Here is a 23,826-nt window from a genome sequence, read left to right on the forward strand (position 1 = left end):
GATTCTTTCGTACGATGCTTCCCCATGTTCCGCCGATTATCTCGGAATGGGTACATCCCTGGCACTTTTAAGCAACGACTACGCTCGTTTACTGCCGCGGTCGATAACAAGGGATCCACAAGTGCATTGGATCGTCTTTATGATACCGAAATGGTGTTGAGAGAGCCTCAGAAATACAGTTTATCAGCCTTTGCCTGCTTCAAACAGTACCAAGAATCGAGGGAAAACTTGATAAGTGATTTGTTGGTGTACCCGCGGGTCAGCAGGAACACTGGTGATTTCATTTTAGGAAAATATCGAGTTTCAAGGTCTATTCGTGCATTAATACTTCAACTGCTAATGGATCTTATGGCAAAAAACGACTTCAAATCGGTTTTGATGTACCTTGAACACATGAAGGCATGTGGTGTGTTATCTACAAAAGCGATTATTGCATTGAAACAGACTCATCAAGTTCCACAGAATAAGCTTCGTGGATCATTATATGACTTGATTCTTCTCGAGACAGTTTACAGTGGAGATCCTATTTTGGCTGCTTCGTTCTTGGTAAGTTGTGGTCAATATGGGGTGACTGGACGTAAAACCACCATATCAGCGATTATTCGAGCCCTTTCAGTTTCTACGAGGGATACGGATACCTACAATGCATATACAATATTGGTGTTGGTTGAAGCCAATGCCTCACTCATATCAGCACACGACTATAAGGCTGCTATTGACTATGCCATGAGTCTACCTGCATGCCCCTATATGGCTAATTTGATTGCTGAGAAGTACTTTTCACAAACACAAAAGAGAGATGGCACCCTAGACGAAACCTTAACTCAACTAGTTCTCGAGAACTTGAATTACCACAACGTGAGGGCAGCTGTTAGGATATGGAATGAGATTCAATCAGAGACAGCACCCACGTCAACGAGTGCTCTTCTTGAGTACATGAATGAGCATTCACAGGACAATAACTGGACACTAGCTAAATCGGTTTTAACCAGAATTGACTCGAAATCACCTCCTAAAGAGCTTGTGGACGTCCTTGTCAAACTATACTCCACTATGGGACGTCCAGACCAGCTGAGAGCCATGACACGAACGCTCAAGTCTCCACTTAGTCGGCGAGCTCTTTCAGCATTATTACAACAGTTTTGCGATCAAAACGATTTTAATCGAGCACAGCGTATCACACAAACTATAATGCGAGCTGATTTCAAATTAACACTCGAAGATATGAGCAATATGGTCAGCACGCTCATACGGCTTGACCGAGTTGAAGATGCGCTCACCATTCTAAGGCGAATGGATCTGAACGTAACTGCGCTAGGCTATGTCAGGCTCGTAGATCATGTTTTAACCAGTGGAAATGACGACTTTGGAATACTAGAACTTGCCTCAAGGGTCATTCAAAGCTCGCAAGACGGCAATGTTGTCAATGAGTTGTTTTATGTGGCCCTTATGCATATACATCGATCTTCAGGTTTAAGATCAGCCAAGAGGTTCTATATGAGGTACAGTTCTGGTCACTACAAGCGGTTTAGCCTTGGACAATTGGCTCCATTATATCCCAGTTTAAAGCTTAGAGAGACCGCTAAGCTCAAGTGTTTGCAGCACTTAATGTTGTCAGGCATAGGAGAGGAGGACCATAGTACCGTCAAATGGGCATTTGCAGAGATGAGAGCGGTTGGAGCGTTTGCACAAGATATCATCAGCATCATACAAGATTACAACAGCGACTATGTGGAACGATTGTCTTTAAATACGGATTAAATGACACTATATACATGTAACTCATTTCTTCTTTTTGTTCTCCTTCTTGTTCTGAAGCTTACCACCACTAGCTACCTCGGTGACGTTTTCACCCATCAAGTCGACAAAATCATCCTGTTTTTTGCCCTGTTTCTCGCCCACTTCATTTGTTGGTTCTTCTTGGCCAAAAGCAGCGTATCTTTGTCTAAATTTGTTGACCTTTCCAGTAGCATTGGGGTCCACTGTCACCAAGTCGGACCGATGAGGATTCCACAAGGTGCTATTACGCTGATCACTGATCATTCTGATCTCATCCTTGGGCGCCTGTGACCTTCGCCTGATTACAGACCCATCGCTGAGCTCCACTAATGTTTCGAACTGGTGAAAAATCGTTGGTCTGGCTTTTCCCATTTTGATTTTTTTCATGACTCTGCGGCCCGACAAGTGTACGTCACCCTTCATGGCTATGCCACGGGAGAAGGTGAGCGTGGGGGGTTTCAGAAAGACGCCGCTGACCCTAAACATTGTGACAAGAAATCGGTAAGACTAAAGTGTGCTTGGTCTTCGATGGTGAGACTGTCGGTTTTCGCACATCGAAATTTTTCAAATGGTGAGAATTAGAGACACAAGTCCAGTTACCTAGTCCATGTCGTTCTCCACACAAACACCCACTATTGTGGTGCTTAAAGAAGGAACTGATGCCTCCCAGGGTAGGGGACAAATCATCAACAATATAAATGCGTGCTTGGCCATTCAGGACACCTTGAAACCAACGTTGGGACCATTTGGATCGGACATTCTAATCGTTGGATCCAATGGAAAAGCTACTATATCCAACGATGGTGCCACAATTCTCAAACTTTTGGATATAGTTCACCCAGCAGCTAAGATGTTGGTGGATATCTCGCGTGCGCAGGACGCTGAGGTCGGTGATGGTACCACGTCGGTCACCATTCTTGCCGGAGAATTGTTGAAGGAATCGAAAACTTTCATAGAAGATGGAATTTCGTCCAATCTTATAATAAGGGGTTTGAGAAGAGCTTGCGATCTTGCTGTGAGCAAGGTGAAGGAAATTGCTGTGGAGGTGAAGAGAGACGATGCCGATGAGTTTCGTCAATTACTCGAACGTTGTGCCAAGACTGCCATGTCGTCAAAACTCATTGCTAAAAACTCGGATTTCTTTACAAAGATGGTTGTTGATGCCGTTTTATGTTTGGATCAGAATGATCTTGACGAGAATATGATCGGAGTGAAGAAGGTTCCTGGAGGTGGTATGGAAGACTCCATGTACATCAACGGGGTAGCATTCAAGAAGACATTTTCATACGCTGGTTTTGAGCAGCAACCCAAGAAGTTCAAGAACCCCAAGATCTTAAACTTGAACGTTGAGCTCGAGTTGAAGAGTGAAAAGGATAACGCTGAAGTCCGAGTCGAGCAAGTCAAGGATTACCAAGATATCGTCGATGCCGAGTGGAAGATCATTCTCAACAAATTGGAGGCTATTGAAGCCAGTGGTGCTAACATTGTGTTGTCTAAATTGCCCATTGGAGACTTGGCGACCCAGTATTTTGCCGATAGAGATATCTTTTGTGCGGGAAGAGTAGCCAACGAAGACATGGAAAGAGTGATCAAGGCAGTTGGAGGAAGCATACAACTGACATGTTCCAACATATCTGAGAAGGATTTGGGAACCTGTGAGTTGTTTGAAGAAGTGCAAGTGGGATCCGAAAGATACAATGTCTTTAAAGGGTGTCCTGAAGCCAGAACATGTACCCTCATATTACGTGGAGGTGCCGAGCAAGTCATTGCAGAAGTTGAGAGATCATTACATGATGCAATTATGATTGTCAAGAGAGCAGTTAGTCATAACTCGGTTGTGGCTGGAGGAGGAGCCATTGAGATGGAGTTGTCCAAGTATCTTCGTGACTATGCCCGTACTATTGCTGGCAAGCAGCAGTTGATTGTAGCTGCATTCGCGAAGGCATTGGAGGTGATTCCACGTCAATTATGTGAAAATGCTGGATTTGATGGCATTGAACTTCTCAACAAATTGCGGAGTGCTCATGCTAAGGGAGAGATGTGGCATGGAGTTGACTTTCAAAGAGAAACCGTGGGTAACAATATGAATAATTTTATTTGGGAACCAGCATTGGTGAAGATCAATGCGCTTGAATCTGCCACCGAAGCAGCTTCGTTGCTCTTGTCTGTTGATGAGACCATCAAGAATGAGGAGCCTGAGCAGCAGCCGCAAGGACGGGGACGGGGAGCTTTTTAGTATAATAGATGGCTGCAAAAAAAATAGTGGAAAGCAACGAAGAAGTAGAAAGCAAACGAATTAGCAAAAGAAAGTAAGCATACGGACGTACATGAGTTGGATGAAATCGAATTTTGATATGTCGCAAATGTTCCAAATTACAATTATCAATAAATTCACGATCATCTACTATAATCATATAATCAACTATCTACTATAGTCTACAAGAATCAATAAATTACAATACTCCACAGATTACAGTTTCTCTCCATGTCGCATCTGCAACCACCAACAATCAATGGTTCATCCCTTGCCAGCAATTGCTACCGTCACGGCTCTACCAGTCCATTCTCCATTTCGCGATGCGCATCGCCATCTTCGTCTGCGCGAAGGCCGTGCGGCTGGAAATGCGGCTGGCGTGCATTCACCACCATGGAGCTGTAGCTACTTGTTAGTTTCGACGTCACAATTGCTAAAAGCACCTAAGAATTGAGTGTTTTTTAAACACTACCCACACAGACAGTCCAACATCTTAATTTAAATTTGTTAATTTTCACAAAAGTTAAGTTGCTCGCGGCTCACAGGGATGCCAGACAGAACCTAGCAACGGTAGTCTGCAGGACACGGATTTGCAGCACTTCCACAAAGTGTTCACAGAGTGTTCCACAAAGGTTCCACAAAGCGTTCCACGTGCCATTGGCTCCTCAAGAAGCCCATTTGGCGTTCCCCCCCGCTTCCAGCGTACCGTGCCGCACCCATCGTGACTTCGTTCTAGCCTTTGTGCACGCCTGGGTGTTCCTTCCTCCTGGTGCGCGAATCGCGGCGCCGCGACTGTGGAACAAACGCGACATGGTCGCGTTTTACCGCAGCTTATATAAAACCGGCCCTGTCTGCAATGCAGTGTGGTGGAGAAAACTGCCTTGGTTCTTATAGCTATAATTTTTTTCGTTGAAGTAGTCACTGGAATCCTTTGGACTCTAACTCAGTCCTAGTCATTCGTTTATTTGTGTATTCTGGTGGTACTTCTTGCTATCCTTCTATCGGCATCTTTTGCTTCCACTATCCTTGCTCCGCTATCCTTTGCCGGTTCATCCCTTCCTCCAATTAAAGTTCACGTTCTGGTAACATGAATGAACCCCGTCGCTATGGTCCTCCTCCCAGACAACCTCGGCAATATCCTGTAGTACTTGAGCTCTTGGAGGCTCGTGCAAACAAAAAACTTGTGGAAGAATACAAACCGGATATATGTGATGCTCTTGCCCACTTGGAAGCTTCCAGTGATATCAACCCAGCCATGATTGATTTGCAACCGGAAATTCAATGGTTTATGCGTCCCTTTCTTCTCGACTTCATCGTGGAACTTCATGCGTCTTTCAAACTTCAACCCCAAACTCTCTTTCGGTGTTTCAACGTCGTTGATCGATATTGCGCCAAGAGAATCGTGTTCAAGCGCCACTACCAGTTGGTGGGGTGCACGGCTTTGTGGATCGCTGCCAAATACGAGGACAAAAAGTCTCGGGTGCCTACTCTCAAAGAATTGTCGATTATGTGCCGCAACGCTTACGATGAAGAAATGTTCGTGCAGATGGAAAGACACATCTTGTCGACATTGGAATGGGCGCTTGGTCGTCCCACACTTGAGGAATGCCTCCAACTTTCCGTACAATACTTCATCGAAGACGCCGAGGGAACTCCGCAGCGCTACACCCGCCAGAATTCAGACGGTCCCAACTCGCTCAATTCGGCAGTGACAGCAGTGACCCGCTTCCTCTGTGAGCTCTCATTATACCACCGCGACTTCCTCGAGTTTCAAACGTCGCAGGTGGCCGCTACTGCCAATGTCATTGCGTGCTCCATGCTCCAAATTCCCAACGCCGCAAGACAATTGGAACGTATGATTGCTCTGCTCCGGCGCCAGCAACCCTCCAACGAAAACCTGAGTCCTGAAGTCGTGGGTGCGTTTTTGAGTGGATTTGACAATGGAACAATCGACAATCTTCGCAAAATCACCCTTTTATTCGCATACGCATTAAAAAACATCACCGATGTGTTGTCGACCAAGTACAAGGCGCTTGGTGTCCTCCAGGTGGTTCAGAACTTTATCATACGTAACAGCGCACTTACGGAAACATTAGGTGACGACTTTAATCCTTCTGATGCCTCCATGACTGCAGTAGCTGATTATTTCTTGGGATTGACTTATGTCACTGGACCCAAGAGAAATTCTCTCAGCATCGACAACATGACCCCAATCACCCCACCATCCACATCGAGATCAATTTTCTCAGAAGTGCCATCCTCATCACCTCCTTTGCATACACCGGGACTGGGCCAGTTATATGCGTATACGCCCAAGCAAATTTCGCCCCAAATCGCTTCCAACTTTGCATACTACCCTTAAATAAAAGTAATACAGAATACCCCAACATCTAACTCTGCTCTACCCACTGTGCGTCGCGTGCTTTTCGCAACCATATTTCCTATTTCGGACGGTTGCACAGGGTTCCGTTTCGTGCAGTACAAGTTTTCTCTAGGACAACCAAACATAAAAGATTCAAAAATAGACAAGAGAAGATATTGTCAAGAACGCACTTGACAGCTAAGTGAAGCATTCTGGAATTGCGACAACTCAATTTTTTTTGTAGCTTGAATAATTTCTAGCTGAAATAGCTCCATGAGCGAGAATCGGTAATTTCACCAAAATTGCTAATCCTTCGTCTTTTCTGTTGCAGCTTACACCCAAAACTATCGGATCAGCCAAAACCTGAAGGCTTCTATCTCTCTTCTTGGTACCTTCTCTGCACCCGTACACCATTACGCGACTCATTGTTTACCTTTTTCCTGCACGCATCCTGTACGCTCTCTTCTGATACAACAAACACAGCCAGATCATCCCTATACTTTACAATCATGCCCGCTGACGACGACGGCTTCAGCGACAAAAATTGGGTATGGGTACCCGATGGGAACAATTTTTTCGATAAAGGTTACATCACAGATTATCTTTCCGATGGAAAGTGTCGAGTAAAAGTCGTCAAAAATGGAAGCCAAGAATCCATTCTCGAAGTTGAAAGTAAAACTTTGGAGAACTGTAATCCTCCCAAATTCAATAAATGTGACGATATGGCCGAACTCACCCATTTGAACGAGCCTTCTGTGGTTTACAACTTGTTTCTACGTTATAACGACGACCTTATATATACCTATTCGGGACTTTTTTTGGTAGCCATTAACCCCTATAAGGTGTTGCCGATCTACGAGGATGCTATGCTCAAGCAATACCAGACTCAACCTTCAAAGTCCCAGCGCTCACCCTCCTCAATGTCGCTTTCTTCAGCGTTATCCTCGTCTCCACAACCGCCAATGGCCATTGATAACTCAGTTCCGGCTCCTCATATTTTCGCTACAGCTGAGAACACCTTCAAAAATCTCCTTGCCAACAAAAAGGACCAGTCGATTTTGGTCACGGGAGAGAGTGGTGCTGGTAAGACCGAGAATACCAAAAGAATCATCCAGTACCTCTCTTCAACCACAAACAGAAGAGCGCCGTCGCTGAGCTCTAGCGAAGCCTCAACGGTCCATCCATCCATTGACACAAAGATATTGCAGGCGAATCCCATACTTGAGAGCTTTGGTAATGCTAAGACCATCAAGAATAACAACTCCTCGCGGTTTGGAAAGTTCATCAAGATCTACTTTTCGTCTCAAGGTTCAATTAGTGGTGCCACCATAGACTACTATCTTCTTGAAAAGTCCAGAGTCGTGACCCAAGCTGCCGAAGAACGAAACTACCATATCTTCTATCAATTCCTTAAAGGCGCGGACCAGACTCTCTTAACGAAACTCAAGTTGAGTCGTGACTTGTCCCAGTTTCGGTACTTGTCTCATCCCAATGTTAACATCCCAAAAACTGACGACAAGAAAGAGTTCATGCAGCTTACTGACTCTCTCAAGATAATGGAATTTACAACCGAGGAAACCGACGACTTGTTCTCGACTCTTGCAGCAATACTACACATGGGAAATCTTGATTTTACCTCATGGACGTCAGAACAGGCTACCTTCAGTAGCGGCTCTCCTGTGGATATCGTGGCTGAACTCTTGGGCATCTCGAAGCTGGATCTTAGTGAAAATATGCTCCATCCCAAAGTTCGAGCCGGCCGTGAGGTTATGCAAAAACTGAAGAAAGCGTCAGAAGCCAAGTTTACCATAGACGCATTTGCTAAATATCTTTACGAAAGGATATTCCAGTACATTATCGATCGGATCAACCAGAACTTGCAATTCGATCCATCCAACGACCAAATGAATTTTATCGGAGTCCTCGACATTGCAGGATTTGAAATCTTCGAAAACAACTCCTTCGAGCAACTATGCATCAATTACACAAACGAAAAGTTGCAACAATTCTTCAACCATCACTCTTTCATTTTAGAACAAAGTGAATATCTACGCGAGGATATTCAATGGGAGTTCATTGACTTTGGACAAGATCTTCAACCGACGATTGATTTGATAGAGAAGCGAAACCCTGCGGGAATCCTTCAGATTCTTGATGAAGCCTGCATCATGCCAAAGTCTACCGATAAGATGTTCATGGAAAAACTTGCAAGCCTGTGGGCTCGAGGTAAGAGTGAAAAGTTTCAGCAAAATAAACTTAAGAGCGGTTTTATTGTGAAACATTACGCAGGTGATGTGGAGTACCAGGTTGACGACTGGCTCCAAAAGAACACTGACCCCGTTAGTGAGAACATGCTCTCCCTCATGAAAACATCCAAGAATCCATTTTTGAAACAGTTGTTCGAAAGTGCAGTTTCATCCACAGCCACAAGCAAGAAGAAGCCTGTCCTGAGGTCATCAGCTAAGAAACATAAAGAGCAATTGGCCTCCTTGATGAATCAATTAGAGTTGACCGAGCCTCATTTCGTTCGTTGTATCTTACCCAATCTTGACAAAAAGCCAAATAAGTTTGACAAGACCCTCGTATTACATCAATTACGATGCAATGGTGTCCTTGAAGGTATCAGAATCACCCGGGCCGGGTATCCGAACAGAATGACTTTTGCCGATTTCTTGGAAAGGTACTCGATTCTCAACAAACGAGAAGTTTTCACAAAGAATGCTAAAGGCAATTGTGAGATAATCCTCAAGGCCACAGATCTCGATCTCGAATGCTACAAAGTGGGTATTACAAAGATCTTTTTCAAGAACGGTATATTGGGTAAACTTGAAGAGCTTCGTGATCTTTGCTTGAAGGGTATATTCTCGTCTTTCCAAAGTGTCATTCGTGGAAATCTTGCTAGAAAAACAATTAAAGGGGAAATTGCTCGTATTCAAGCATCGCAAGTGATTGCGAAAACATTCAAATCTTTCGACCAAGCAAGAGAGAACAACTCATGGTTTAGATTGTTTGTTCACGTCAAGCCTCTTCTCGAAGAATCTGTCAAAGTTTTGGACACCAAAGAGATGAACGACAACTTGAAGTCGCTAAACTTAAAATTAAAAGAGGTGGAACTGACGAAAGCTGGTCTCGAAAGTGACAACGAAAAGCTTCGCAAACGAATGGAACAACTCGAGGCAGAGGTTATCGACGTTACAGAAATGGTGAAAAGCAAGGACGAGAAGCTAGAGAAATTGGCAAGAGATGAGGCGAAGAAATCCTTGCGGTTAGAAGACGTCGAATCAAAAATGAAGAGCTTGAAGAAAGAAAAGGAAAAGCTCTCTGAGGAGAAAAGTAATCTTGAAAAGCAGCTTGCCGAAACACAAAAAGAGGTTCAGACTTTAAAAGCAGCCATGGCTGAATCTGAGAGCGACCAGAAGAAGCACGCACAAGTTGTAAATGCCCTCAAGAGCAAGATCGAGGCAAACGAGACCAAAAACAACCTACTCAAGGAGGAAATCAAACGAATGAAGGATGATCACGAGAGAGGCTTTCGGGAATCGAAATCAGAAATGTCAGATCTTGAGCAGTTTAACACCCAGCTTAAAGATGAAATAGAGCTCCACAAGTCGAAACACGCAACTCTTCAAGACGAACTCGACGAAATGAAGTCAAGGAATGATCACCTCAGAGAAGCAAGTGAAAAGCATAAAACACTAGCTACTGAGAACTCCTCTTTATTGGCAAAGATAGAGTCTTTGGAAGAGATCATGAAAAAGAAGAACATTGACTATGAGGAAAAAACTGGTGATTTGAATGTGAAGCTGCAGCGGATCTCCGAGCTTGAAAAGGAACTCAAGAAGAGCGATTCTGAGCAAGAAAGGCTCCGCCGTGAGATAACGAGAGCTGAATCGACTCAAACTGACCTAAAGAAGCAGGTATCTCGTCTTGAACAAGCTGTTAAGGATAAAGATTCAGACATTGGGAAACTAAAAAGTGAGATGGCTATTTTGAGCTCAGAACTTAAGACAAAAAAGAAAGACGAGGCTCTCCTATCAAAGCAGCAAGAGCAACTTGCAGCATCACTTGAAGACATCAAGTCTCTTCAAAAGAAGCTTAGATCTTCTACTGACGAGAACGATAGCTTGAAGTCGCAAATTGAAAGGCTTTCGGTGGATGCTGAGACAAACAAGAAGACAACATCGACATACAGCAACGAAATCATTAGCTTACGGAAACAGGTGAGCGAGCTTGAACAGTCACAACAAAACTCCGAAAATTCAAAAGAGAACCAGCCTCCAGATGCTGCTTTTGTTGACGAATTTGCAAGTATGAAATTGAAACTAAACGAACTGACTGCGCTGCTTCGTAAAGAAAAGTTCGAAAATCGCCGTCTTGTGGAGGAAATTAGTCTTTTGAAGGAAAGATTATCATCAGGAGTACCGTCGCCAAGAAAGGATTCGTATCTCAACAGAAGATCGTTAGCAATAGGGGAATCACCACAAAAATCACTCTCAAGTTGGCAAGATGGTGAGCGAGAAGTTGAGACACTCAAGGCACAACTTGAGCACGCAGAGAGCAACTACCAAAAGGCCGAGCATTATGCCATTGAGTTACAAAAGAAGTTAAACAAGCTACAATCCATTCGTTCTCTGGATACAACGAACGACTACGAAAGGAAATTCAAGGAATCCCAAGCACGTATTCAAGAGCTTGAGCAGATTGCAGCAAATTGGATAGGTGAACAAGATCTCGATAATTCTCGAGACAGTATCCCAAAAAGTGAAAGTTTTGGAGGATCGAGCTTGATAAACAAGACACTTGTGAGTGCCAATAGTGATTTTGTCAAGATTTACAGGGATATTACTCGTACCTTAAAATCGACCAGAGAGGAGCTCTCAGCGTCCAAGTCAGAAATCTTGAGACTTAAAGCGTTGTTGAAGGAGTCTGAGGACGAGCTATACGATTCAAAACGGCTGTCATTGAAGTCTTCTGTGGGTAAGTTTGAAGATGAGCTTGCCCAACTCAGAGTCAAATATGAAAATGTGCTGAGCAGAAACACTGATTTGAGCAAGAATGTGGAGGTCTTCAAGAGGAGGTCAGAAGAGTATTTCCAAAAGCTAGAACTATCCGAATCTGCCGTCAAGCTTTCAAAGCGGCATGAGGATATAGCCAAGCAAGAACTTTCGGATGCTAAAACTAAGTTAAATCTAGCAAGAGAAGAAGCCAGGGCTACTCAAATCATTGTGAAGGACCTCAGAAAGCAGAGTTCCGCTTTGGAGACAACCATCAGTGATAAAGAGCATGAGATCAAACTGTTGAAAAGCATGATAATGGACCTAAAAGATAAGCTCAACTATTACAATCGCAATTATGAGAACAAAGCACAACAGGAAAAGTATAAGGAGGACATTCGCATGCTTCACAAAGACCTTCATTTCAAGACAGAAACCGAGACTCGCTTGATCAAGGAGAACAAAAACCTTCTTCTTGACTGTGAAGATTTGAAGCGTGAAAGGCAGGCATTGGAGGAAGATCTCGAGTCGTCCACAAAAGCTTTACTTGAGTTGCAAGACTCTAATGAGGTGCTCACCAGAAAGCTTAGAGTCTTAGATAACGAAAAGAACCAGCAAGACAAGAAGATTGGTAACTTGTCGAAACAAATTGTGTCTATGAAGGAACTCATCGCCGACATAACACTTCAGCGTGACAATCTTATGTCGAAAAAGGCTGAATTGGAAGAGGAAATTCTGACACTAACGAGTGACCTAGAGGCAACCAAATCAACCTTGGAAGAAACAAGAAGTGACTTGAGTCTTTTGCGTGAGCATTTGGACAATCAAAGGGAAGTCTCTGACAGCATCAAACTGGAATTGAACCAGTCTAAGATCTCTTCTGCAAAGGAAAGCCAGGAACTTCAGAACTTGCGCAAAGAGATTTTGGTTACGGCGGAAGAGAATGAGTCGTTGAAGAAGGTGACTAAAGATCTTGGACAAAAAGTGCATGAATTGGAGGAGAAGTTGTATACAAACGAACAGCTCAAATACTGGGAATCAAAGGTTGCTGACCTTAGCAGAGAGTTGAAGGCATCCAAGGACGTGCATCACGAATCCATCAAGAATATCAAAGAGCTCGAGAGAGCTAAAAGAGCATTGGAGATTCAGGTTCAGAACGAGTCGAGTTTGAGTAAGAGATACAATGACGAGAATTTCGAATTTCAAAACCAGGTTAATCGTTTGAAGAGTTCACTTGATATTCTTCATGCGGAGAGTCTGGAGAAGGATCTTGCGTTGAAGACGGCCCAACGTGATAATGAGGAAATGAGGGATAGAATGGAAGGAATGGAACGCGAATTGAGGCAGCTTCGGAGTCAAGTTGGTATCTAGTTGATTAGATTATGTACATTATACAACGCAAGCTGGCAGTAGAGATTTCGAGATAATCAGAACCACCTTCCAAAGCGCTTTGGTTTTCCGGAGTCGGAGATTTCTCTAGGCTCCTCGAGGGGAGGTGAGCTGTATTTACCCAAGCCAAAGTGACGCAAAATAAACTCGACATCCCCAAAGGCAGATCTATCACCTTGCATCACCACCGATGGTAATCCTGAGCTTACTCCTTTAGTTACAACATTTCCCGTAAGCACCTTTTCTGCTGTGCGACGAAGATCTTCGACAGTCAACTTTTCAATTTTTGCAATCATTTCGTCCACACTTGTCAACTTGTTTTGACATTGTATTTGTCTTCCCAAATCCTCTAAAGCAGCGAGCTTGCTTTCTACATTCATAAGAAGCGAGCTGATGAGTTGGTTCTTGGCTCTCTTCACTTCCTTTTCAGTAAGGCCACCTTGAGCGGTGTCTTTTTCTAACAATTTGGAAAGTTCGAAGCATATGATTTGGGACATGACATGAGCAGCATTTGGGGCGCAAGATATAGTCACACCAAAGAGTCCTGAGTCGATGTAGGAATGGTTGAAACATGAACAGTTTTCGACGAATGCATATTGGTTGAGTACACGAGTGTACAATCTAGAGAACATTCCCTTTCCGGGACCACCGGCTGAGAACGAAGAACCACCACCTAGAAGCTTCTGTAAAGTAGCGAGAGCATATAGGTCATCATTCAAGAGTCCTGTGGTCTCAAAAGCAATTTGCATATGGTAGAGTTCTGGCAAGTTGGAAGCCATAGGTGGTTCATATGGAAGCGAGAGCTCTCCGCCGGTATAATTAACGGTTCCCAACTCTGGAGTTTCGTTTGTGGCTCGTTTCCAGTCACCTAGTTGAGATTGTACTAAATTAACAGCATGATTGTGGTCCACCCCAACCATGGCGATGACAGTATTTTGAGGCTGGAAAAACTTACGATGGTATCCAACCACCTCGTCCCTCCCTATCTCTGAAATTCTATCTGGGGGGCAGTAGAGTGGGAGACCAAGAGTGTTATTTGAATAAGCAGCTGCATGCAACACTTCTGGAAGAAACATATCGTATTTGTGGGAGATTTCATTCGATTCGTAGTCTGCAGTTTGAAGGGTTTCGATCACCTCCTGGTCCGTCATCTTTGGGGCCCTAATCGTCTGGGAAATGCAGTCAAACATCTTATCGAGGTCTTTATTAAACACCGATGCTTGGTATATCATCGATTCTCTTTGAGCGGAACACATAAAATTGCCACCTAACTTGGTCAAATTCTCTATCATCTCGACACCAGTGTACTTTTCCGTGGACCTCCATGCTAAACGGTCTACAATGTGTGATAAACCGGGGGTTTCAGGATCTTCGTATCGAGAACCGGGCATCGACGTAAGCTCCGAGAGCACTGAAATGACCTGGGGTTGAGTCTGTGACAACCCTCACACCATTCAATAGTGTTGTCATTTGTACATTAGGCGCATTCAACGTTTTTGTGGAAAGATTAGCTCTCTGGAGGCGACTTAACCTGCCATATCGAGCTAGCATTGTGGCGCAAAGAGTAAGCTGCAGCCTGGAAATTTTCATGAACTTTGTAACCGTGTATTACATAAGCGGAGCGACTAATTTACAGGTTTCAAAGCTGCAAAAAGTCAAGTATTGATGAATCTAATTACTGGGTGGTAGTAGATGGGACAAGACCAATAGGACCGTTTGACGTCATCCCATACGGAAGTTCCTCCCTTCTCTTTTGTGAGTGTGGATTTGGGCACTGGGACATTACTGAAGGTGCAAGCAAGGCCATAGTCACCAAGATCTATAGGAACGAGAGCCTTATAAACATCGTATACCACTTTCCTATCAGCCCCGAGGCCATTGAAAAAAGAAAATGTTCCACCAGGCTTCAAAAGTCCCACGACAAAATCAAAGAGCTCAAGCATGTCTTCGTAGTGTTCGGAGAATGTGTCGTAATAGACGCCGTCAAAGTAGACTCCACCACTGGACAAAAGTTCAGAGAGTTTTTCTTGCCAGCGTCCTTCTAGGACCACAACATTAGGTTTGTCGTACCAACCGTCTTGACGCAACTTTTTCAAGACGTCTGGGTGGGCCTCACATATATAGTGCTTGTGAGGGTTCTTGTTCTGTATCATTGTATCAATAATGCCCATTCCAAACCCTATGTTTAGGATTACTGGTTCTTCTTCAGCAGAACTGAAGAGACTTTCACATCCGAGTCTCATAAGTTCTGTTTCCCACGACATCATGACACCGTCTTTTTGTGACTTTGTGATGAGCGAGTCACCAGCGTACTCCAAGGGAGTCTCGAGGTATGTTTTTTGATCGCCGGCGGGATCTTCAGGTGAATTGGAAGCAGTAGAAGCTTCCACTTTCTTTTCGTTTTGGTCCTCGACTTCATTTTGTTCGTTTTCGTTTTCGTTTTGTTCGTTTTCGTCTTCATTTTCGTCTTCTATTTCGTCAATCTCCTCCAAAAATTCCACCCCGCCGTCATTAATCTTGCGCAACAAAAGCTCCGCTCTTACCCCCGCGTCCACGATCTGCTGGTACAATTGAGTGTCCAGAAGTCCTCTGTTGTTCAAAATGCAACCTGGAGTATGGCCATTGGGGTCAACAAGACTCCAGCCGGCTCCGAACTCGAAAAGAGTCAGCACCATCTGCAGGACCACCTCGAGCTCTTCTTTCGCCAAGTCATTTGGCACATGGGCGCAGATGACATGTAACGGCGTAGTATCGCCAGCAACCTCCACCTCGGGACTCGGCGCCGCACCGCCGTTTTCGTCTTCTGCCTCGACCTTTTTCGCCTCTTCCACGGTGTACGTGGCAGGCACTCCAGCCCTCAAGAATGCTCTGAGTGCCTCGAGCGAGTCTTGTGTGACCGGGCGTGCCGGAAACCGGCATAATTCGTGCATCGCCGACATTGGGTAACCAAGGTGTTTCCGTGATGAGATGACTTTGGTGGTGTACGGAAGCGCGCGCGGGTGCAAAATCATACGATCGTGCGCAGCAAATTCCGTTACTGGGTATAAGGCAATGTTGGACCATGGGTGAGTTCAAGCATGAATTCTAATAATGAGTACTCGTATCACGTACCTGACGGCAAGGATAAGGATATACTAGACCAGTATGACTCCAATGTAGGTACTTCTCCATATTCGGCTCCACTAGATTCGTCAGCTATGCCTAACGGGTTCCTTGGCCATGTCTTGGATCAAGACATGTATATCAAACAAGAAGACGACAACAACACCCTCACCCAGGCCGCACGTGATACAAGGTCTAATGGGGTGCAACTGCTGATTAAAGAAGACATGTTCCAAGAGACTGGCATGGGCGGGTTGGGAGCGGTATTTCCATTCGAGCCTATATCACCGCAATGGCCCGCAAACATGCCCTGGGACTTGAGTGACCAGAGTCCGCAAACACGTCTACTGCCACAGGAGCCCCAGCCTGCCCAGACATCCCAGATAACCCAAAATAAACCATTAAGCAGAACACTGTGGAGATTACCTACTCAGCTGCAAAATTTCCACGAGCACCGAGATTCTCACGGAAGCCACCCCGGCAGCAGCGGCTCAGAAAGTCGTCATGCCAGCACCAGCGAGGTGAACACGGATCGGGTGCCGGGCAGATCGGCACACAATATCATTGAACAGCGTTATCGAAACAAAATCAACGATCGCTTCGACGAGCTTCTGGCATGTGTACCGGCACTCCGGGCTGCTTACCGGCGTCGCAGTACTTTAGACGGTGTCAAGGCAGACGAAGACGAGGACGAGCCAGGCGGGTCCGACGAAGACTTAGAAGGACTTGCGCCCGCCAGAAAATTAAATAAGGGCACCATACTTGAAAAACTGGTGGAATACATCGAGTTTCTCAAATTGAAAAATGCCCGTATAATGAAGGAACGAGAGAAACTACTAGAGCAGGCGCGCATGATGGGGCTTCGGGTGGATGACGATGAGTGAGTGAGAAAAGTTACGGACGAGTGAAGATTCGAGTAAACGAGCCGTGACAAGAACTCCAAAATTAGAAAGTGAATTGAAGGCTGGAAGATAGGGATTCCACCATAAATTCTTGTCAAGACCACAGCCACTACTTGCCATACGACCTCTTACCGCCCCTATAAGCTACTTCCACTTATTGTCATGGTACGATCAGCCGCAGGACATCTGCAGGCATCAGATGATCAGGAACGAGCTCGTAGCGTGTAAGACGACTTTGTGCGCTCGTCGTGTAATATATATTGAATAGGCGCCCATTGGGTAATTGAAAAAGTCACTTGGAATCACCACCAAGAAAAGTCTAGTGTTTAGTGTAGTTCACCTATCACTGGTACTGCATTCCATAACCATTTCATAAGCGACCGTATGTGAGCTGACGGTCGCGCGTTATTTCAAACTTTTCTTATACGACCAACTCTAAAAAGATGGCCATTGCTGATATAGCTACGTGGGTATATTCCGAGTTCAGGGGCCTCCCAGTTTCGGCTCAGATATCCATTGTGGTTCTATTCCCCTTCGTTTACAACCTTCTTTGCCAATTTTGGTATTCTTTGCAAAAAGATAGAGCACCTCTCGTTTTCCACTGGGTGCCATGGTTGGGTTCGTCAGTCGTTTATTCAATGCAACCTTATGAGTTTTTTGAAAGTTGTCGCCAGAAGTATGGAGATGTGTTTTCGTTTGTTATGGTGGGCCGCGTGATGACTGTATACCTTGGTCCTAAAGGACACGAATTTGTGTTTAATTCCAAGGCTACTGATGTGAGTGCTGAAGATGCTTACACCCATTTAACCACACCAGTGTTTGGTAAGGGTGTGATCTATGACTGTCCCAACTCCCGGTTGATGGAACAGAAAAAGTTTGCCAAGTTTGCTTTGACTAAGGACTCGTTCATCAAGTATGTGCCTAAAATTCAAGATGAAGTGTTGTCGTATTTCGTCGAACATGATTTCAAGATGAAGGAAAAGGACAGTGGTGTTGTCAACGTGATGAAAACTCAGCCAGAAATTACCATTTTCACCGCTTCTCGGTCGTTGATGGGCGATGAGATGAGAAAACGGTTCGACACTTCGTTTGCTCAATTGTACTCGGACCTCGACAAGGGTTTCCACCCTATCCATTTCGCGTTCCCTCACCTTCCATTGCCCATGTCTCGTAACAGAGACAGGGCTCAGCAAAAAATCTCTGCTACTTACAAAGGCTTGATTGACACTAGACGATCAAGTGGTAACATCGACCCTACTAGAGACCTTATCGACTCGCTCATGGCCACCAGTACATATAAGGATGGTGTGAAGATGACTGACCAGGAAATTGCCAATCTTTTGATTGGAATCTTGATGGGTGGTCAGCATACCAGTGCTGCTACTTCTGCTTGGTTTTTGTTGCATTTGGGTGAAAGACCCGATCTCCAAGAGGAAATGTACAAAGAAATCTGCGGTGTGTTCGAGAAAAAGAACAAGAGCTTTAAGGATTTGTCTTACGATGATTTGCAAGAAATGCCACTTGTGAACAATGTAATCAAGGAAACCCTTCGTATGCATATGCCTTTGCACTCCATTTTCCGGAAGGTTAAAAAGCCGTTATTGGTTCCAGGAACCAAGTACACCGTTCCAAAGGGTCACTATGTGATGGTGTCCCCCGGTTATGCCATGGTAAATGATCGTTGGTTCCCCGATGCCGCTTCCTTCAACCCACGTAGATGGGATGAACAACCACTTCCTACTGACGGCCAAGATGAGACTGTGGACTATGGATTCGGAAATATCTCCAAGGGTGTTTCCTCTCCCTACTTGCCATTCGGTGGAGGCAGACACCGTTGTATTGGAGAACAATTCGCTTACGTCCAGTTGGGTACGATCTTAGCATCCTACGTCTACAATGTCACCTGGGAATTAAAAGATAAATTGCCCGGTGTCGATTACGCCTCGATGGTGACGTTGCCCCTTGAGCCTGCGGACATCGTGTGGAAAAAACGCCGTACTTGTGTTTTTTAGGTAAATACATGTTAATAGAAGTGTACTCGGGCCTGTACCGGCATCGTAAAAATGTATGGGTGTTGGGGTGTGACTCCATATCTGTCCACGCCAAGATAGAAAGTTTGCAGTCACCATGAGTCAGTTCAAAATCAAAGTACCAGCCTCGCTGGCCAATATTGGACCTGGTTTTGATGTTTTGGGTATTGGTTTACAGTTGTACCTCGAACTAGAGGTATCTATACGTCCAGAAGTCGACACTTCCTCGGATCCATACAACGTCAAACTCAGTTATGAAGGTGATGGTGCCGAAAATGTACCACTCAACTCGGGAAAAAATCTTGTTACACAGACTGCCTTGTACATAATGCGCTGTAACAACATTGAGAAGTTTCCAAATGGTACTCATCTCCATGTAATCAACCCCATTCCGTTGGGCCGTGGGTTGGGGTCTTCGGGAGCAGCCATAGTAGGTGGAATAATGCTTGGAAATGAAGTTGGAAAGCTAGGATTCACCAAGGAGCGAATGTTGGACTACTGCTTGCTCATCGAGAGGCACCCAGATAACATAGCTGCTGCGATGCTTGGAGGATTTGTTGGTTCGTATCTCAACGAATTGAGCGAAGAAGAAACTAAAGCAAAGAGCGTTGCATTAGAAAGAATTCTTCCCAAATTTGGAGTCACCCCAGCTGACCAATACATCCGTACGCCTCCACCAAATCAAATCGGCCAGTATTTGCAATACCAATGGTGTCGTAAAATCAAGTGTATTACCATCATTCCCGACTTTGAGGTTTCCACCGACACCGCACGGGAGGTGTTGCCTAAATCATACGAAAAGCAAGATATCGTATTCAATCTTCAAAGATTGGCGGTTTTGACCACAGCATTGACTCAGTCTGAACCTAACCACAAACTTATATACGAGGCCATGAAAGACAAGCTCCATCAGCCCTACAGATCTGGCTTAATTCCCGGCTTGCAACAAGTTTTGGCCAGTGTTACTCCGGAATCTGATCCCGGTTTGTGTGGTATATGTCTTTCTGGTGCCGGTCCTACCATATTGTGTTTGGCTACCGAGGGATTCGATGCTATTGCCGACAAGGTGATCAGAATTTTTAAAGACGCAAATGTTACATGTTCATGGAAATTGTTAGATTTGGCATACGATGGTGCTACAGTGGAGTAGAAGCTACAGAAGAACAACTAGACTTAATTAGATCTATGTAAAAAATTTTGTATTGGTTCTCAAGCTTCTTCTCAATCTTCTTCTCTAGCTTCTCTCCAGCTTCCCTCCCGCACCGCTACACCCGCACTAAATATCTACGCAATGTCCAATCAACATTCACCACACTTTCCCATTTCCACCAATGTCCATGAAATCTGACACCAAAACGCCCACCGATCTCCAGAGCCAGCTCCTCACACAAGATCTCCTTTCCAGGTCGTCGTCGCAACCTATTTTTCTCTCGTCGGTGGAAGTGGTAGGTGGTGATACTTTCTCCAGAGAGTTTTTTGGCCGGATTCTTCGACCATTGGTGGACGAAAGCGACTATACATTGGGCCGATTGCTCGAGAATGTCGATTCCTCTCGTGATAAGCTCGTGAAATCCAATGTTTTCAAGTCGGTGGCGGTTTCACTCCAGTCCGACTACTTGGCTCTGGTGCCAAAAGACATTGTCAATTACAACAATGAGAAGCCCATCTATGCCAAGGTGCTCTTTGATGTGATTCCAAACAACATCAACGCTGCAGACTTCTTCCTCAACTACAACACCGACGAGGACCTCAGTGTGACCCTCAATTACCTCAACAATAACCTCAACGAAAATGGCGAGCTAGTCAATGTAGGCGCAAACTACAACCCATATCCACCCAATCTGCACCTCATTACAAATGCATCTTTGACTTCCAGCTTGGCTGATCCTTCGTTCAAGTTTGCTGTGGATCTTTTCAACACTCACCAGAACAACCAAAGCTGGCAGCATGCTTCGGAGAATACCGGCGGTGGTTTGATCGGGTTGCGATATACCAGTCCTAGTGATGCGTTCACATCTCTTGTGGGGGCGCTGATTGCCAAAAGAAACATCCGTGACGTTAACGACGATGCGCTGCAAGACGTCAAAAATTGCCAAGGCGACTTTCTCAAAACCTCCATCGTGAGTCAATTGCAGTACTCCAAGATTTCTTTCTTGAACAACTACACCAAAAACTTCCCCGTGTCCGGTTTTGATGTGGCTGCGTCGGCAGAATTGGCATCGAACCAGGAACAATCCATCCCAGACCAGAAAACTTTCGCCAAAATTTCCGTGGCTTCCAGATTCATCGCTTCATATTTTAACAATGCGTTGACGACTCAAGTGAGTGCAGATTTTGGTGGAATCTTCACCCAAACAGCAGGCGTGCATGTTTCTGACCGGTTTTACTTGGGCGGTCGCCAAAGTTTTCGAGGCTTCTCCAAAAACGCCGTAGACCCCAATGGAGGAAATCAATTCTACAAGTTGGGCATTACCCTCTACAGCAGGCTACCAAAATTCTTACACTCTACCAAAGCTCCTCTTCAAGAAGATGGTTTGCCCATTGAGGACCACTCCAATCACGATGAAGCCAACCCGCTTCGCTTGTACGCATCCTCGGCCCTTGCTTCTGTAAGCAACAACATCTTGCAAGAAGATAACGCAGTTGCCTCAGCTGGATTAGGATTAAAATATGTCAACCACTGGGCCAGTTTGGACCTTGGATATTGGTTTGCTGGAAGATTGGGCAACGGCGGCAGGTCTGGCGTTCATGATGGGTTCTCCTTGGCGGTGTCTCTTGGGTCGTCTAACCGCAAGTAGATATTTATACAAAATTTAAGCTTATTATTGTTACCCAATGCTCTATAAACTGCCGGCCTGCACCTTCTGAATTTCTGCACCTGCCTGGGACTGCGAGATGCGACTTCAGTTCCAGTAGCCATAAACATGCTGCACAATGCAACCATAGCGAATGTTTTACATACCATAGACGTATACAAAGGCAGTGTGGCCAACTTTAGAAAAGGAGTGGTAGAAAATGATTACATTCCACAAAAATGCCGTTATTTTTCGAGAACTTTAGTGTGGAAGACGTTCCTCATCACCGGTAATTTGAAAATACTGACGTGGTTAAAGCTGTTGGAAAGCTCTAGGGTAGTCTACCATGAACTCACAAAGCGTACTGACATGCTTGTACCGTGGTGGAAACTAGAAAAAGACAGTGTGTACTTTCAAACTGAGTCTGTGTCTCGCAAGACCAGTTTACGGAGACGAGGCTCCTCACGAATTCTGCGAGGACCAAGCATTAAGAAGCCTTTAGAACGTGTGAAAATAGAGAACAAGGAGTCTCCGTTGAGCGCTCAACCTTCAAGTCCTCTGGGCGAAGCTGATCATGTGGAGGACTATCTAGAGACGATCATCATGGATGTCGAACGATTATTTCCTGGTGAAGAATTCTTTAATGCATCGACACCTGTGGCATTAAAAGCCAAGCGAAGCCTCATTGAAATACTTTATATTTTCTCGAAATGTAATCCCCATGTGGGTTACAAACAAGGCTTCCATGAAATCTTTGGTTTGATCTACATGAACTTGTACAAAGAAGCAATCGAGATCCCCAATACTAACACCATGACCAACGACGACTACGAAATACTATCTCTTTATGACATCAATTACATATCGCATGACTTGTTCACGATTTTAAACAAGTTCCTTATCCTGTCCGGCATCACAACCAGATTCTTCCAAGACGAAGCAAACCTTTGGCGGTCTATTGAACAATTCAATGCTAACCTAATGAAAATTGACCAGCTTATCCATTACAATTTGATAAGTAAACTAAAAATTCTGTCGGAGCTTTGGGCAATTAGGTTCTTTCGACTTCTCCTCCTTCGTGAGCTTGGCAATGATCTACGGGTCACTAGCCTCTTGTGGGACAAATTTGTGGTACTAGCGGGAAGCGACGCTGGCATTAGTGCTCTCCCTGATGTAGTCATGTTTGTGGTTGTGGTCCTTCTTATTCGCATCAAAACTGACCTTATCACTTGCGACTTTGGGGAAGCGCTTTCGTTGCTTTTGCATTACCCTATAAAGGAGCAACTTGAGTCTCCTGACGCATTCAAGTTCATAAAAAGCATACACAAGAACGCCGTTGCTCTTTACGAAATTCGAGCTAATGACAAAAAGTTGTACCAATACGGGATTCAGTTGAATGCAAGTGCCAACCCTAGTCTCAAGATTACAATGAGCTTTAGAGGTAACAGTGTCACCACCGGAAGCCCACGCAATAGCGACGATTCTTCTTCGGTTTCTAGATCTGCTTCCAAAAGTCCTCAGCAATCGCCGCAAGACTTGCGAGCAGAGAAACTCGCATTTGAAAAACTCCGCCTCGAAATGAGATTGAAGAAGAAGGCACAACTGATCATGAAGTAACAAGAGGCTGGTCATATTGAACTCCTCAATACAACTTTGTACCTTAGCTTAGCATGGACGACCTGCATATATACCGTAACTGATTATCAACTACTTTTCACTTGTTATTTCATCACCGTTCCACCACCATGGGTAAGCGGAAATCGTCGGCAAAGCCTCAAAAGAAAATTAAACAAACCCTAGATACCACATTCACATGCTTATTCTGCAATCACGAAAGGTCCGTCATATGTACATTAGATAAGAAGAACTCGCTAGGCGAGTTGCATTGTAAGATTTGCGGTCAGACTTTCCAGTCCGCCATCCATTCTTTATCACAGCCTGTGGATATTTATTCCGACTGGATCGATGCCTGTGAAGAATTGGCCGAAGAAGCTGAAGAGGGAAATGTCGAAATCGAGCAAGATGAATACAGTGACGATGACGAACCTTCGTTCAAGCTGAAAAATCGTCCTTTGGACTCTGATGACGAATATTAATAATGTTAGTATCAATATTGTAGACTGTGTGAATAGTATCAAGGGGTGAGTAGTATTAAGGAGTGAATAGTATAAGTGGACTCTACCACGCTTTCGAAGTTCTTGTAGGTTGATATATTAGTA

The 23,826-nt window shown here is 44.7% G+C and overlaps 13 protein-coding genes across 13 annotated transcripts; 10 read left to right on the plus strand and 3 right to left on the minus strand. All coding sequences in view use genetic code 12, as the record gives it.

Annotated features, from left to right (window-relative positions):
* Positions 1-24: 24 nt before the first annotated feature.
* Positions 25-1,761, plus strand: PGUG_03407 (tetratricopeptide repeat protein; the record flags this gene model as incomplete). The annotated part of the gene is made up of 1 exon (XM_001483976.1): positions 25-1,761. One exon carries the CDS (start codon positions 25-27, stop codon positions 1,759-1,761), a length of 1,737 nt encoding a protein of 578 aa, XP_001484026.2.
* Positions 1,762-1,782: 21 nt separating this feature from the next.
* On the minus strand, positions 1,783-2,265 carry MRPL36 (mitochondrial 54S ribosomal protein bL31m; the record flags this gene model as incomplete). The annotated part of the gene is made up of 1 exon (XM_001483977.1): positions 1,783-2,265. One exon carries the CDS (start codon positions 2,263-2,265, stop codon positions 1,783-1,785), a length of 483 nt encoding a protein of 160 aa, XP_001484027.2.
* Positions 2,266-2,386: 121 nt separating this feature from the next.
* On the plus strand, positions 2,387-4,015 carry CCT7 (chaperonin-containing T-complex subunit; the record flags this gene model as incomplete). The annotated part of the gene is made up of 1 exon (XM_001483978.1): positions 2,387-4,015. One exon carries the CDS (start codon positions 2,387-2,389, stop codon positions 4,013-4,015), a length of 1,629 nt encoding a protein of 542 aa, XP_001484028.2.
* A 1,105-nt stretch (positions 4,016-5,120) lies between these two features.
* Positions 5,121-6,395, plus strand: CCN1 (Ccn1p; the record flags this gene model as incomplete). The annotated part of the gene is made up of 1 exon (XM_001483979.1): positions 5,121-6,395. The coding sequence occupies one exon, from the start codon at positions 5,121-5,123 to the stop codon at positions 6,393-6,395; it is 1,275 nt and encodes a 424-aa protein (XP_001484029.2).
* Positions 6,396-6,904: 509 nt separating this feature from the next.
* MYO1 (myosin 1) lies at positions 6,905-12,760 on the plus strand (the record flags this gene model as incomplete). The annotated part of the gene is made up of 1 exon (XM_001483980.1): positions 6,905-12,760. One exon carries the CDS (start codon positions 6,905-6,907, stop codon positions 12,758-12,760), a length of 5,856 nt encoding a protein of 1,951 aa, XP_001484030.2.
* A 56-nt stretch (positions 12,761-12,816) lies between these two features.
* Positions 12,817-14,169, minus strand: MAS2 (mitochondrial-processing protease subunit alpha; the record flags this gene model as incomplete). The annotated part of the gene is made up of 1 exon (XM_001483981.1): positions 12,817-14,169. The coding sequence occupies one exon, from the start codon at positions 14,167-14,169 to the stop codon at positions 12,817-12,819; it is 1,353 nt and encodes a 450-aa protein (XP_001484031.1).
* A 264-nt stretch (positions 14,170-14,433) lies between these two features.
* RMT2 (protein-arginine N5-methyltransferase) lies at positions 14,434-15,789 on the minus strand (the record flags this gene model as incomplete). The annotated part of the gene is made up of 1 exon (XM_001483982.1): positions 14,434-15,789. One exon carries the CDS (start codon positions 15,787-15,789, stop codon positions 14,434-14,436), a length of 1,356 nt encoding a protein of 451 aa, XP_001484032.2.
* Positions 15,790-15,855: 66 nt separating this feature from the next.
* On the plus strand, positions 15,856-16,764 carry HMS1 (Hms1p; the record flags this gene model as incomplete). Its single annotated transcript, XM_001483983.1, has 1 exon — positions 15,856-16,764. The coding sequence occupies one exon, from the start codon at positions 15,856-15,858 to the stop codon at positions 16,762-16,764; it is 909 nt and encodes a 302-aa protein (XP_001484033.2).
* A 461-nt stretch (positions 16,765-17,225) lies between these two features.
* ERG11 (sterol 14-demethylase) lies at positions 17,226-18,794 on the plus strand (the record flags this gene model as incomplete). Its single annotated transcript, XM_001483984.1, has 1 exon — positions 17,226-18,794. One exon carries the CDS (start codon positions 17,226-17,228, stop codon positions 18,792-18,794), a length of 1,569 nt encoding a protein of 522 aa, XP_001484034.1.
* A 115-nt stretch (positions 18,795-18,909) lies between these two features.
* Positions 18,910-19,962, plus strand: THR1 (homoserine kinase; the record flags this gene model as incomplete). The annotated part of the gene is made up of 1 exon (XM_001483985.1): positions 18,910-19,962. One exon carries the CDS (start codon positions 18,910-18,912, stop codon positions 19,960-19,962), a length of 1,053 nt encoding a protein of 350 aa, XP_001484035.2.
* A 181-nt stretch (positions 19,963-20,143) lies between these two features.
* Positions 20,144-21,610, plus strand: SAM51 (Sam51p; the record flags this gene model as incomplete). The annotated part of the gene is made up of 1 exon (XM_001483986.1): positions 20,144-21,610. One exon carries the CDS (start codon positions 20,144-20,146, stop codon positions 21,608-21,610), a length of 1,467 nt encoding a protein of 488 aa, XP_001484036.2.
* Positions 21,611-21,736: 126 nt separating this feature from the next.
* PGUG_03418 (uncharacterized protein) lies at positions 21,737-23,224 on the plus strand (the record flags this gene model as incomplete). The annotated part of the gene is made up of 1 exon (XM_001483987.1): positions 21,737-23,224. One exon carries the CDS (start codon positions 21,737-21,739, stop codon positions 23,222-23,224), a length of 1,488 nt encoding a protein of 495 aa, XP_001484037.2.
* Positions 23,225-23,352: 128 nt separating this feature from the next.
* Positions 23,353-23,703, plus strand: PGUG_03419 (uncharacterized protein; the record flags this gene model as incomplete). Its single annotated transcript, XM_001483988.1, has 1 exon — positions 23,353-23,703. One exon carries the CDS (start codon positions 23,353-23,355, stop codon positions 23,701-23,703), a length of 351 nt encoding a protein of 116 aa, XP_001484038.2.
* Between the last annotated feature and the right edge of the window lie 123 nt (positions 23,704-23,826).

This window comes from Meyerozyma guilliermondii, genomic scaffold (assembly GCF_000149425.1).
Source record: "Meyerozyma guilliermondii ATCC 6260 scaffold_4 genomic scaffold, whole genome shotgun sequence".
Lineage (NCBI taxonomy): Eukaryota > Fungi > Ascomycota > Pichiomycetes > Serinales > Debaryomycetaceae > Meyerozyma > Meyerozyma guilliermondii.